This window comes from Carassius gibelio, chromosome A3 (assembly GCF_023724105.1).
Source record: "Carassius gibelio isolate Cgi1373 ecotype wild population from Czech Republic chromosome A3, carGib1.2-hapl.c, whole genome shotgun sequence".
In the NCBI taxonomy this organism is placed as follows: Eukaryota; Metazoa; Chordata; class Actinopteri; order Cypriniformes; family Cyprinidae; genus Carassius; species Carassius gibelio.
The window spans coordinates 29,322,686-29,338,178 of NC_068373.1; the positions used below are offsets into that span (position 1 = coordinate 29,322,686).

Here is a 15,493-nt window from a genome sequence, read left to right on the forward strand (position 1 = left end):
AGATGATGACATAATGAAATCTGCATATTATTAAGGGAGGGGGGGGTTAAATGCTATTTCAAGCATACTGAGTTTTTACACTGTTAAAGAGTTGGATTCCCATGCTAAACATGGACAAAGTTTCAAAAATTAAGTTGTACGTTTGTCACAAGTTTCGGAAAGTTTTTTTCGAGTATGGCTCTGTGTAACGTTAGATGGAGCGGAATTTCCTTATATGGGTCCTGAGGCACTTCTCCCGGAAGAGCGCGCTCCCGTAGAGCAGAGCACTGAGAGCACAGACATTCACTGAGCCATGGTTTGTTTTGGATGATGTTTTTTCTTCACGGTAATGTCACAGCTTCCAAACGCTCTCAACGCAAAAGCCTAAAGACTTTTTGGAGTTATGAAGGATGCAGTACTACTCTATAGGTAATCAAGATTAACAGGATATTGAGTGAAAACGAGCAATCCCTCCCCCCACCCCCTTTAAAGTCTACTGTGTTTCAGAGTCCAGACATATCACTTTTTGGCTAGATTTAAAAGGAAAGGACTTTTAGATAAACAAAGCAATAAGATGGCACTCGTGGAAGAAGAAAATAAAGGTCTTTATGAATGGCAGGATGGTTTGTAATAAATATTTTTAAATAGGAAAGGCAGTAGAGCTGACTATTTCTGTCAATGGTAAGTTTGTGATAATGTAAGAAAAGTAATTTAAATATTTTGCCACTTGCTTGAGCAAATTAATACATAAATCTAGAAGTTAATGCAAAAGTAAAAGCATTGATTGAATAATGTGTTGCATATATTTATTATGTTTAAACATGTCACTTATAGATTGTATTACTGTACTGTGTAAATAAAGAAAAATAAAACAAATCTTCTGTGAAAGCACTGTCCGTGCTGCTTCCCCTCTCACAATAGTCACCTAAGAGGGGAATTCCCCCATTTTCAAAAATGAAATTCAGGCCCTGAATGAATTTCTTAAAATCCTTATTGGAATATCACTATTTATAGTTATAAATTATTTTAAAAAGGCTTTTAAAAGATTGGCATCGGCAGATACTGCTTTCTGTAATCGGTGATCAGCCTCAAAAATCCTGATCGGAGCACCGCTAAATTCTACATTAAAAGTATCTGCAACGCCTATCTGTTTCATTGTCAGTAAAAACCAAATATCTTGCATCTGACTATTTGTTTTAAGCTTTAAATTATAAATATATTGGTGCTTCTCATGTAAATTTGCACACTATCTTCTCGCAGTGAGACTGCAGCTCCAGATATTACAGTAGGAATTACTTTATACTGTAGTCTGTGTTTTCATTTATAGTTATTCAAGTGTAATGTTGAATTCTGATTCTGGAGTTTACGTAGGTCATACATATGACTATATCCTGCCTCAGCACACCCTCAGCAGTGGTAAAGTAGGCAGGGCTTTTCTCTGAGCCCTCGCTCTCCACTGTCTGATTAACCATCATGTGCGTTCTTGCCGGGTTTTGCACCTGGTCAGACAATCGGTGAGGCTCTGACTCCAGGGCGATACTCAGCTCTGTCACTCTTTCTTGCAATGGCTTGTTGGTTGTTGTGGGCTTTGGCTCTTCGTCTGTGGTTGAATCTGGCTGTTGCTCTGTGCAGCGGGGGGACACTTGGCCGGGCTCTTAGTCAAAAGTGGGGCTGGTGGGCCCAATCCCAATTCTATTTTATACCACTTGCCCTTCCCCTGTGTCAAGTGTCAAGGGGTAGCGGAGAAAATATTCCTTTAAGGATTGAGACACCACTACCATGATGTCACACGCCATCATTCGTCATCTAGCTCTTTCAATACACACATATACTGGTGGTCATTAGAGCCTTTAATTATCGTTCTGTACTAATGAGCTGCTTACTCACACACACACACACACATATCGGAAATCGCGCAGCTCACACATCCAGGAGAAAATAAACTTGTCAACGCTGCCCCATGACTTTTATTAAATACAGTTTAAATACTGAATCACTACATTATATTTTCCAACGATGAGAGGATACAATCGCTGTTTTTAAGGGATCTCACTCTAAAAAGATAAACACACAGACGCGAATAAACGCAACTTCCATTTCTCTCTCTCTCTCTCTCTCGATTAGATTTATGTGTCTTTTTGTTCGCTGTAGCAGCCATGTTGCCGTGATAATTCATACCCCTTCTTTTGAAGTGTGGTCCCGAAAAATCTTCGTTTGAAGGGCTATCTGGCCCTTACCCTTACCCCTGCCCCTCCAACTAGGGATGCACCGATCATGATTATTTTTTTTTTTAAGCTAAAAACAAGAAAGAAGGAAAGTGTGCATAAACAAGATATTTAGTATTTAATACGCCAAACTTGCTTTTGGCTATTGAAAAGAATAAATGTAACCATCTGAAATTAATAGCAGTAACTGCACAGTAAATAGCCTACATTCAATACAAAAAATAGATGGTACAGCATTTAGGTTTTTTATTTTAAATTGGGTTAAAACTACAAAGACCTGGCCTTAAATAAAAGATTAACTGTAACCATGTGAAATTAAAGACAATAACTGCATTCTACAATCCAAACACCACAATCAACACACATTCAATAAGATGTTTCTTAAATCAGCATTCAGTATTTTAGTTTTTAAATTTTGTTTTAAATTTAAAAAAAGATCTTTACCAGTGAGACTAAATAAAAGTATGCTATATAAATACATTTTCCAAAATGTTAAAATCAAATAATGTTGGTGCAAATAAATCAAAGATGCATATTGTTTCATTCATCCCAAAAAAAAAAAAAAAAATATATATATATATATATATATATATATATATATATATATATATATATATAGGGTAATGATTCACATCTATATTTTTTTTTTTACTTGAGCCAATGAAAAATAAATAACTTATTGTCTCAAGTAAAAAAAAAAAAATAGATGTGAATCATTACCCTAAAATGTTTTAATTGGATTAATTTTAAGGTAAACTAAAATAATCATCCTAATGCAGAATTGACGTTTATTTTTGGCTTTTCAAACGTGTATGCAAGTTGTAATAAAAAAAAGTTTAGTCCGTTTCGTTTCTTATCCAACACGTGAGAAGTTGAGCTGAACATCTCTTCACGGTCTACTCGTGTTCAGGGCGTGGACCAGTACAGATATGCTCGCACAGCTTCAGTGCGCAGGAAAGGCTCTTATTTGTGCGGCAGTACACCAACGGCTGATCGCTTCCTGCTATCTGTGCCTCAGACATGAAACTCTGCATTTCCAGAACTGATCGGCTGCCTGTGTCCTGCGCACAGATTTCGAAATACTCTTCCACACAAATGACATAGCGAACGATTACAACAAAAAATTGCAGATCGCGTATTTTAAGCAAAAACCGTCCGGTTCCGATTTATGGCTGGTCAACCGGTGCATCCCTACCTCCAACCAAAAGAGAATTGAGACCCCCCTACCCCTTCACCCTTCACCTATGATGAAACTCCCTCTACTGACCTAAAAGAGCACACTCACTGACATTACCGAGGACCATTCTCACATCTCTCACTACATCGATATCAGAGTGTCTGATGAACATATTATTCCCTCAACAAATCAAACTTTTTCTTCAGTGTTTCTTAATCATTTGTTTTGTTTTGAAGGCAAGTTCTTCGCTCTTTTCAAATAGGGTGTTTTCATGTTGTGTTCTCTGAGCATCTACTTCTTTGGATCTTGCTGCTTAAGAATTTCATTTAAAACCCTCTTTGTCTCTCTCACAATGTTTCCCGAAGCTCTTTGATTTTAAGCTCAAATAATTTTTCCATCGAACCAGTTTCAACATCAAAGAATTTTTGACATTGGTTTTTCCTCTTCTTCATTTGTCTTCTTCGGTTCTCTTTGAAGATCATATTCCACATCTTCATATATTGCTTCATTTTCTGTTTTCTTGTGTAGTTTGTTCTCAGTTTCCAGAATGGATGTAACCTTTTGGGATTGAAACAAACACAAATCAGTCAGTAAGCAATTATCTAGAAAGGCCTTGAGACCTTCACTGTCTGAGTTTGGTAGTGCTAACACTAACCCATACTGGAACAAAAGCAACTTGAACACTCACCTGCAGTGAAGCTTCAGTTTCTGAGCAAATCTCCACCTCTCTTTCACATTTCTCTCTACACTCCACTTGTCTTCTCTTCAGTTCATCTTCTTGTTGTTCTTCATGGAGTTTCTCTTCTTTCAGTCTCTTCTCAATTTGCTCTAGTTGTTCTCGTCTCTCTCTTTCCGTTCTCTCTGTCTCGCTGATTTCTCCTTCCGTTTCACTCTTGAGTCTCTGATACTGATCATAGGAAATCTGTTTTTCTCTCTCTCTACAGTTTTCATCTTCTATTATCACCATCTCCACTTTATATAGTTCTTCTTTCTCGCAGAATGTCTCTTCTTTTTTCTTGCTCTCTTTCTCTTCTCTCAGCAGAATTATTTGTGTGTCATAAACGGTCTGAATATTTTCTTTTTCTTCCTTCACACTCTCTTTTTCTTGCCTTATTTCCACCATTTCTTTTTGAAATGTCTCTTGTCCTGTTTTTGTATTATCTCTTATCTCGTTCTCATTTTCCCTTTTCTCTTCAACTTCTCTTTTATATCTTACTTCTCTGTCTATGAGATCCCTTTTTAATTGTCCTTCTCTTTCAACATATTTAGCTTCTCTTCTCTTTCTCTCTTTTTCTTGATTCTGTTTTGCTTCCTCTATCATCATCTTCATGGCCTCTCTCTCTTCTTTTAGTTTTCTCATCATTTCTTCTTTTTCTCTGTTCATTTGCTCCACTCTCTCCATCAGGATCTTCATGTTGTTTTCTTGTGTTTCATGTTTAGAATGAAGATCTTCTTTCTCTGTTTCCATTCTCTCTCTCTTTCTAGTCTCAGTCTCTGATTAAATTCATCCCACATTCTCTGTTCTCTCTCTCTCTGTTTCTCATCTTCTTCTCTTCTCATCTTTTCTTCATTTTGTTTCTGTCTCTCCCATTCCTCTTGTTCTTTCTTCATGGTTTCATAGATCTCCCTCTCTTTCTCCTCTTTCTCTTTTATTTGTGTTAGGTATTGTTCTTCCCTCTCATTAAACTCTTCTTCTCTTCTCTTTTTCTCTTTGTCTTGATTCTGTTTTGCTTCCTCTATCATCATCTTCATGGCCTCTCTCTCTTCCTCTAGTTTTCTCATCATTTCTTCTCTTTCTCTGTTCATTTGCTCCACTCTCTCTATTAAGATCTTCATGCTGTTTTCTTGTGCTTCATGTTTAGAATGAAGATCTTCTTTCTCTGTTTCCATTATCTCTCTTTCTAGTGTCAGTCTCTGATTAAATTCATCCCACATTCTCTGTTCTCTCTCTCTTTGTTTCTCATCTTCTTCTCTTCTCATCTTTTCTTCATTTTGTTTCTCTCTCCCATTCCTCTTGTTCTTTCTTCATGGTGTCATAGATCTCTCTCTCTTTCTCCTCTTTATCTTTTATTTGTGTTAGGTATTGTTCTGCCATCTCATTAAACTCTTCTTCTCTTCTCTTTCTCTCTTCTTCATGATTATGTCTGTCAGTCTCTAGCCTATTCATCAGTTTTTCTATTTCTGTGTCATAGTTGATCTGAAGTTTTTCTTTTTCTGTTTTTATTTTCTCTGTTTCTTGCTTCACTTCTTTGATTTCGTCTATGAATTTCTCTTGTTTTCGTCTCAACTCGTCTTGTATTTCTCTCTGGTGTACCTCTTGTTCCTCTTCTCTCCTCTTTATTTCTTTGTCATAATTTTGTATTTGTTCCTCCATCATAATCTGCATTCTTTCTTTCTCTTCTTCGTGTTTCTTCACCAGTTCTTTTTTTTCAGTTTTCAGATGCTTCACTCTCTCCATGAGGAACTTCATTTTTTTTTCTTGTTTTTCTCTTTCCATCTTTCTGAACATCTTACATGTGTAGAAACTCCCACCGTTTGCTTCCACCATGGCGTCTATCTTCTCCAGCAGATCAGACACCTGTGTTCGGTCTTCAGTCTGATTATTATTGAACACATGGTATCTGTTTCCACACACTTCAATTAGATTCATCAAAGGAGATCCAGGATTTCCCAAACACTGTTCAATGGTTTTGTTCTTCAGACCATCTCCTCTGGTGAAGAGCACCATGGTGTACATTAAAGAATTTTGACCAAACGTCTCTTGGATGATCTTCACTGATTTAGCTTCTTCTGGAGTGAATCGTCCCAGTGGTATCAGTAAGAGAAACACATGTGGTCCAGGTAGTACCATGGAGATGCAGTTTGTGATTTCTTTCTGGATCTCCTCATTAGTAAGTTCAGTATCAAACAGTCCTGGAGTGTCGATCACAGTAACATATCTGCCATTGATTTCAGCTCTTTCTTTTTGAGTCTCTTTAGTAATTGACTCATGAGAAGTTTCTGCTTTAAATGCATTCCTTCCTAAGATAGTGTTTCCTGTAGCACTCTTCCCTACTCCACTTTTTCCCACCAGCACAATCCTCAGATCATCTCGGTTCTCTTTTGAACCTGTAAATGAAGAAATCCATCAGCCTGAAATACTGTTTAAACATTATTATTTCATTAAAACATCACAGATAAAATTTGCAAATACTGCACACAAGCTCTTCCTGATTAGTGGTTGATCAAAATAAGGAGAGTGACAGGACAGAACAGAGACTGTTGCTCTTCTACCAAAGTATTTTATTTTATCAAAGGTGGCAGATTTGGTCCAAACTTGGGAGTTAGTTGGAACCAGGCATAGGCACTGATTTATGTTTCTGCTGGGGATTGCCCCACCCTCATAACACCCTCCTTATTATCTTGTGTCTTTCTGTGGGTACTTGGCCATTGGGATTGGCACCTATGCAGACAGGTTTTTGTAACAAAACTTGGTAGGAATCTAGCTCTCCAGGAGCAAGACTGAGTACCTTTCCTATTGTGTTTGGATAAAAAAATGCAAAAAAAAAAAAAACTAAGGATCCACTTAAGGTACTTCAAGGTTGTCATTAAGTATTTGCCTTTAATTTCTTAAGTGTTCTCTTAAGTTCTGGTTTAGTATGTGTTACAGCAATGTCCCCTAGTAAGCATTTCAACATAGAAGAATTAAGGGAACAAAAAAGCTTCAGTCGCCATGTGTTGGAGTTTACCCTGGTGAACGAAAGGGTCGCTTCCCTGCGCCATTGGGTCAGGGATAGGTCTCTCACTTTCATTTGTGCTTACGGGCTGAATGGCAGTGTAGAGTACCCGGCCTTCTTGGGGTCTCTGGGAGAGTGCTGCAAAGTGCTCCGACCGGGTCGTTCTACTGTTGGACTTCAACGCTCACATTGGAAGCAACAGTGATGGCCTCCAGCCGTATGTCTTGGACACTCTTGGACTAAAGAGAGGGGCGGAGCTGTCAACAGATCACCCTCTGGTGGTGAGTTGGATCCGGTGAGTGAGGAAGCTGGATAGACTAGGTGGACCCAAATGCATTGTCAGAGTCTGTTGGGAACGTTTGGCTGAGCCCCCTGTCAGAGAGATTTTTAACTCCCTCCTCCGGCAAAGCTTCGACCAGATTCCGACAGAAGCCGGAGACATTGAGTCCGAGTGGACCATTTTTCTCTGCCTCCATTGTAAATGTGGCCACTCTGAGCTGTGGCTGTAAGGTCTCTGGGTTCTGTCGACGCGGCAATCCCCAAACCTGGTGGTGGACACCGGAAGTAAGGGATGCTGTCAAGCTGAAGAAGGAGTCCTACCAGGCCGGGCTGGCTTGCGGGACTACTGAGGCAGCTAACAGGTACCGGCAGGCAGAGTGGGCTGCAGCTCAGGTGGTTGTGGAGGCAAAAACTCAGGTCGTGGAGGAGTTGGGTGAGGCCATGGAGAAAGACTATCGGTGGGTCTCGAAGAGATTCTGGCAAACCGAACGATGCCTCATGGAAGGAGAAGTAGTGCCCTGCCAACACAGTTTACAGTGGAGGTAGGCAGCTGTTGACCTCACCTGGGGATATCGTTGGACAGTGGAAGGAATACTTCGAGGATCTCCTCAACCCCACCGACATGCCATCCATTGAGGAAGCAGAGGCTGAAGAAGGTGGACTCGTCCATCACCCAAGCTAAAGTCACTGAGGTAGTTAAGAAGCTTCTTGGTGGCAAGGCACCAGGGGTGGATGAGATCTGCCCTGAGTACCTCAAGTCCCTGGATGTTATGGGGCTGTCTTGGCTGACATGACTCTGCAGCATCACGTGGCGGTTAGGGACAGTGCCTCTGGAATGGCAGACCGGGGTGGTGGTTCCTCTTTTCAAGAAGGCCTCAGGCTGTGTTCCAACTATAGGGGGATCACACTCCGCAGCCTTCCTGGGAAAGCCTATGCCAGGGTACCGGAGAGGAGGATTCGGCCGATAGTTGAACCTTGGATCCAGGAGGAACAATGTGGTTTTCGTCCCAGATGTGGAACACTGGACCAGTTTTATTCCCTCTCTGAGGTGCTGGAGGGTTCATGGGAGTTTGCCCAACCAATCCACACGTGTATTGTGGATTTTAGGGGTGTAACGGTACGCAAAAAACACGGTTCGGTACGTACCTCGGTTTTAAAGTCACGGTTCGGTTCATTTTCGGTACAGTAAGGGAAAGAAATGCAAACATTAAACTGCAGGTTGTTCATTACTATAAACTTTTAACAATTTGTTTACACTTTTAAAATACTTTTTAATAAAATATATGTAAATTAAAAAAGAATAAGAAATAAAATACTGCTGCAAAGTCCTTCACTAAATAAAATACTCTCAGTCTCAAACCAATATCATATAATAAAATATAATGAAAAAATATAAATAAATAACTATGATTACAGTGCAGCATTACCAATCCCAGCTTGTAGGCCTGCTCATATTTAAAAAATATATATAACTTTTCCAAAGTGTAAAGTTGCAGCATCAACAGTTTCAGTTTTTAGACCTGATCAGATTTCGTTATTGCATTGGACCGATCGGAATTAAGAGCAAAGGTCTGTTTAAATGCCGACGGGAGCTGCGTTTGAATTACAATCTTTTTTTTTCCTAGTTGTAGTGATGTTCACACTAGCCTGATGCCTTTTGAAAACCTTAGGCTGGTGACACACTGGCATATTGCAATAGACTATGTTTGACAGGTGCAATATTTGAAAATCGATAATTATAAATTTATTTTTTAAATTACATTTATATCTGAATATATGTCAACCTATAGACTTTCAAACATCAAAGTGTCATGAATTAATATGTATTTGTGTACAAAATGACATATAAACATATTATCCTATTCTATTTTGCCTGGAAACACTTCCAACATGCTTGCATGTCGCATGAAAAATACACGCCACGCAGCTGAGACGCTTGCGCCACGCAGCCAATGTGTCACCGGCCTTAGAATCAGCTGCAGGGCGGGATTTGTGCTGAACGCGGAGACTTCCGCCATTTAATATGTTCGTTTGGAAACACGAAAATGAACCTATGTTCCGCATACAAAATATTGCATTCAGTCATTCGGTACACACGTGCACCGTACCGAAAGCCCTGTAGCGAAACGGTCCGGTTCGAATACACATACCGTTACACCCCTAGTGGATTTGGAGAAGGCATTCAATCATGTCCCTCGCGGTCTGCAGCTTCTGCAGTGATGCGGTCGATGTACCTGTCTGTTGTGGTGAAGAAGGAGCTGAGATGCAAGGCAAAGCTCTCGATTTACCAGTTGATCTACGTTCCTATTCTCACCTATGGTCATGAGATGTGGGTCATGACCGAAAGGACAAGATCCCGGATACAGGAGGCCGAAATGAGCTTTCTCTATAGGGTGGCTGGGTGCTCCCTTAAGGCCCATTCACACCAAGCACGATAACTATAAAGATTAGGATAAAGATAAAGTTCTAAATATCGTTCTCAATATTAAAGAATAGCGGAGTCCATACCGCAACTATAACGATAAAGGCACAGAGAAACGATATCGTTGTAGTCACTTTCAGAATGATTTTTTTTTTTTCTGATCCAAAAATCCAATCAGAATCAATCCTGCTGTAATGAGCTCAAGAATTTAAAGCAGCAGACGCGTGTCCACTTAGAATACACGGACAATATTGTTTGCTGGTGTGGATGCTAATATCGTTATCTTTATAGTTATCTTTATAGTTATCATTCTTGATGTGAACGGGCCTTTAGAGATAGGGTGAGGAGCTCGGCCACTCAGGAGGAGCTCAGAGTAGAGCCGCTGCTCCTCCACATCGAGAGGAGCCCGCTGAGCTAGCTCAGGTATCTTTTCCGGATGCCTCCTGGACGACTTCCTGGGGAGGTATTCCGGGCATGTCCCACTGGGAGGAGGCCCAGGGGGAGATCAAGACTGTGTCCCTCGGCTGGCCTGGGAACGCCTCGGTATCCCCCCGGAAGAGCTGGAGGAAGTGTCTAGGGAGAGGGAAGCCCTGCTGTCCCCGCGATCCGGCCCCGGATAAGCGGAAGAAGATGGATGGATAGATGGAGAAACCACTTCCCCATTGCAGGGTTTTGCCAGAAACTATCGCAAAATGCTTAGTATAAACACGTAGGTAAGGATGACAGATGTTTGTTGCAGTATTCTTAAAGAAATTCCTTGCCTCAGGGATTTAAGTGCTCTCCTGTGGGTTAAGTCCTACCTCTCTGACAGATCATTCAGTGTGTCTTGGAGGGGTGATGTTTCAAAGTCACACCACCTTGTTACTGGGGTTCCTCAAGGCTCAGTACTTGGACCACTTCTCTTCTCCATCTACATGACATCTTTAGGATCTGTCATTCAGAAGCATGGCTTTTCTTATCACTGCTATGCTGATGACACCCAACTCTACTTCTCATTCCAGCCAGATGACCCGAAGGTAGCTGCTCGCATTTCAGCCTGTCTGAGTTTCTAGCTGGATGAATGACCATCACCTTCAGCTTAACCTTACAAAGACTGAACTCCTGGTGGTTCCAGCTAACCCATTGATTCATCACAACTTCTCTATATAGCTGGGCTCGTCAACCATAACTCCTTCGAGGACAGCCAGAAACCTAGGAGTTGTGATAAATCATCAGTTAAGCTTCACTGACCAAATTGCTACCAAATCATTATAAACAAGTTATTCATATAACAAGAAAACAATTCTAAAAAAAAATATATATATATATCTGATGTATCAATAATTAACTAATGTGTTTTAATGACTAAGGCCAACCAGCTGTTCTCCCTAGTAGATGGTTACTGTACAATGTCACAAAGTAGAAGTTAAAGTCTCACACGTGCAATATGACGTCTGAATGCCACTGCCATTCCATAAGTTCCGGATGCTTAAAGGGTTACTCCACCTCAAAATGAAAATTTTGGCATTAATCATTTACCTCCATGTCGTTCCAAACCCAAAGCTTCATTCGTCTTCGGAACACAATTTAAGATATTTTGGAAAAAAATAACTTTATTCAACAATTTGTCTCCTCTGTGTCTCTCTGCATCCCTATAGCGCCATTTTTGTGAATATGAGCTGAATGCAGGCAGCGTACGCTCTTCTGTGTCGGACATGCCACATGGAAGCACTGTTTTCTTTCAGATCAAATCGTAAATACACATACAAAACGTATCCTTATGGCGCAAATGGAATAATTTAGTTATTTTTTGTGTTCTTCACATACAAAAAGTATTCTAGACGCTTCATAATGTTACGGTTGATCCACTGATGGCAGATCAACTATTCTGAAAATGCTTTTCAAACTTTTCTGGACCTGGACACTGTTATTTACTTGGCAGTCTATGAAACAGTCACAAGCCTCCCTGTTTTCATCCAACATATCTTAAATTGTGTTCCAAAGACAAACAAAAGTTTTACTGGTTTGGAAAGACTTTGGCATAAGTGATTAATCACAAAAAAAAAATTGGGGGGTTGGAGTTTCCTTTTAAAGTCCCTGCCACATTCATATACTAAACATTAAAGAAGGGGCTGAGTCCGGAATGAAAACCAGGAACTTTACTGCTCCATTTCTGATGGAAGCAGTATCACTAGATAATCAGCCACTTGTTGATTGCGCTCGTGGGGCATTGCGAAATCATCCCGGAGATGAAGAACCAACAAGGGCTTTGTGCTTGGACTACATTACACCCACAAAATGGAAGATATTCTGCAGAAGGCAGCCAAGATGCAGCAAGTTTCTTTTGAGGGGCAAATAATCAACATCATCTTGGATTACGCTCCACCAGTTGTAAAATGCCCCGCGCTTTTCAAACGAGAAAGGGAATTCCTGAAAGACAAACCTGGTGTCAAGTATGGTCTGAAGATTTCAGCAAAATTAAGGGAACATTATTTCCCGGACGCAGTAAAACTGCTTCGGGTCAGGGTGACTGTTCAAAGGATGTCACGTACTGTAAATGAGATAAGTGCGAACAATATTTCACTTGTTGAGTGCAATTATTAATGTTTCGGTACGTGGGAAATTTTCTTTATCGCAACCCATTCTTTAGCTGTTCCTTTTCCTTTTTTTCTTTATGTATAATGCTACTCTGATATAATTCTGAAATCCTCTACTGTGGAGCTGTGTTGATTTTATGTTCGAAGGTCAACAAATAAGATGTTAGGTGTTTTCTACAGTAGTTAATTTCTTTGTTATCATTATTACTTTTCTGATACAATTTTTTTTACTTTCTACTTTACTTCATCTCGCGCCACTGGTTCTAGTTGTTGGTTAGATGATGGGGTTGTGACTTATATTGGTTGGTGGGTGGGGTGAGGGCCTGTTTGAGATACTTCAAAGCAGTAAAATGTTGGTGAAAAGAATATACATATAGCATTCCTTTTCCTATTTATTTTAGTCAATGTCTATGCTCCAAATTATGGTGACCCAGATTTTTTCAAGAAAGTGTTTTATCTTATTCCTATTATGTGTTAAGCTAATCTAATTGTAGAGGGGGACTTACAATTAAGTTGCTGCGTAATATCATAGTGCCTGCTGCACTCATGGTATGGCAGCAAAGTTCTTTGATTATTAACGCCGGAATGAGAGTATAGCTCCTAGCCATATCGGCCTAGAAAATCGCAACTTTTAATTTTCCATCAGTCTTAGTACACGATGTAACTACAGAAAAGTCAAGTTTTAAATAGGAAAAATATCGAAACTCTTTGGTCATTTTTGAGCAAGATGCTAACAGTCTAATTAGATTTAATTATCTATGTTAAGCTGCAGCTCAATGTGCTACCGGCAGACCTGGAGATCAGCTGAATGGATTCAAAAACAGTAAAACTCAAGTGTTTAACTCTAGGGAAGTAAACATTTTTTTGCCTATTTTCAAAAATAGTGGCGTGTTCCTTTAAGACGTTGTATAAAAGTCCTACAGCTCAGGTATTAACTAACAATACTTTGGCCCAATCCCAATTCTATTTTATACCCCTTCCACTACCCCTCCGCCTACCTCTTCCCCTTGTCTCTTGAAACAGAGTGACAAGGGGTAGGGGAGAAAATATTCCCCTAAGGATTGGGACACCACTACCATGATGTCACATGCCATCATTTGTCGTCTAGATCTTACAATACACACACATACTGGTGTGCTTTAGAGCATTTAATTATCTTTCTGTATTAATGATCTGCTTACTGACACACACATACATATCGGAAATAGCGCAGCTCACACATCCAGGAGAAAATAAACTTGTCAACGCTGCCCCACAAATTTTCTTAAATACAGTTTAAATACTGAATCGCAGCATTATATTTTCCAGCAGCCAGAGGATACATCGCTGTTTTTAAGCAAACTCACTCTGATAAACGCACAGACGCAAATACATGCAACTTCCATTTCTCTTTCTCTCTCTCTTTCTCTCTCTCTTTTTCTCTCGATTAGGCAATATTTGAGAAAATGATTTAGCGATTTCTAATTATTGAGGTTATTAGCCCCCATCAATGTCTACAGCAGTTATCGCCCTGATCAGACATATGCTGTGCCACTATCATGCAATCTGTAATGATATGACGTTAGCAAATATTAGCGATTTTTTTGCAAAAATCTTAGTTTGAAGGGCTATCTGGTAGAGATCGACCGATATGGGTTTTTCTATAGCCGATGCCGATGTTTAGAGGTCAGGGTCAGCCGATGGCCGATATGTGCTGCCGATTTTTAGGGCCGATATCTTGGAGTTTTCCTCTTGATTTGCATGCTAAAATGTCACACTAATAATAAGTGGATGCACAACCTTTCTAAACTTATCATTTATTGAGCACTGACTTGAACCATCTCTCGAAACTTAATTTAGTGCACTGCACGGTATTAAAATAAAAAAAATTATCCAAAGTTAACCAAACAAATCAATAAACTGACCAAGTATTAAATATATAAAACAGGTAATATATATATATATATATATATATATATATATATATATATATATAAGTCAATCATTTACATAAAAGTTTTAGAGAACAAAAAACAAATATATACCCATTTCAATTATTTATTTTCAGCAGTGAAACCAATGTAACATCTCAACATTCACAAATATACATTTCTGACATTCTAAAACAAAACAAAAACAAATCAGTGACCAATATAGCCACCTTTCTTTGCAAGGACACTCAAAAGCCTGCCATCCATGGATTCTGTCAGTGTTTTGATCTGTTCACCATCAACATTGCGTGCAACAGCAACCACAGCCTCCCAGACACTGTTCAGAGAGGTGTACTGTTTTCCCTCCTTGTAAATCTCACATTTCATGATGGACCACAGGTTCTCTATGGGGTTCAGATCAGGTGAACAAGGAGGCCAAGTCATTAGTTTTTCTTCTTTTAGACCCTTTCTTGCCAGCCACGCTGTGGAGTACTTGGACGCGTGTGATGGAGCATTGTCCTGCATGAAAATCATGTTTTTCTTGAAGGATGCAGACTTCTTCCTGTACCACTGCTTGAAGAAGGTGTCTTCCAGAAACTGGCAGTAGGACTGGGAGTTGAGCTTGACTCCATCCTCAACCCGAAAAGGCCCCACAAGCTCATCTTTGATGATAGCAGCCCAAACCAGTACTCCACCTCCACCTTGCTGGTGTCTGAGTCGGACTGGAGCTCTCTGCCCTTTACCGATCCAGCCACGGGCCCATCAAGACTCACTCTCATTTCATCAGTCCATAAAACCTTAGAAAAATCAGTCTTGAGATATTTCTTTGCCCAGTCTTGACGTTTCAGCGTGTGTGTCTTGTCCAGTGGTGGTCGTTTTTCAGCCTTTCTTACCTTGTCTCTGAGTAACATGTCTCTGAGTATTGCACACCTTGTGCTTTTGGGCACTCCAGTGATGTTGCAGCTCTGAAATATGGCAAAACTGGTGGCAAGTGGCATCTTGGCAGCTGTACGCTTGACTTTTCTCAGTTCACGGGCAGTTATTTTGCGCCTTGGTTTTTCCACACGCTTCTTGCGACCCTGTTGGCTATTTTGAATGAAACGCTTGATTGTTCGATGATCACGCTTCAGAAGCTTGGCAATTTTAAGAGTGCTGCATCCCTCTACAAGATATCTCACTATTTTTGACTTTTCGGAGCCTGTCAAGTCC

At 40.0% G+C, this 15,493-nt stretch overlaps 2 protein-coding genes across 31 annotated transcripts in view; one reads left to right on the forward strand and one right to left on the reverse strand.

Annotated features, from left to right (window-relative positions):
• The window catches only part of LOC127941524 (kinesin light chain 1-like), a 160,125-nt gene that overhangs the window by 95,381 nt on the left and 49,251 nt on the right, over positions 1–15,493 (forward strand). The window lies entirely within an intron of this gene.
• LOC127943423 (GTPase IMAP family member 9-like) lies at positions 5,082–8,181 on the reverse strand. The gene is made up of 3 exons (XM_052539903.1): positions 7,940–8,181; positions 7,743–7,828; positions 5,082–6,489 (listed from the first exon to the last, which is right to left on the reverse strand). Exons 1-3 carry the CDS (start codon positions 8,179–8,181, stop codon positions 5,369–5,371), a joined length of 1,449 nt encoding a protein of 482 aa, XP_052395863.1. The 3' UTR covers positions 5,082–5,368.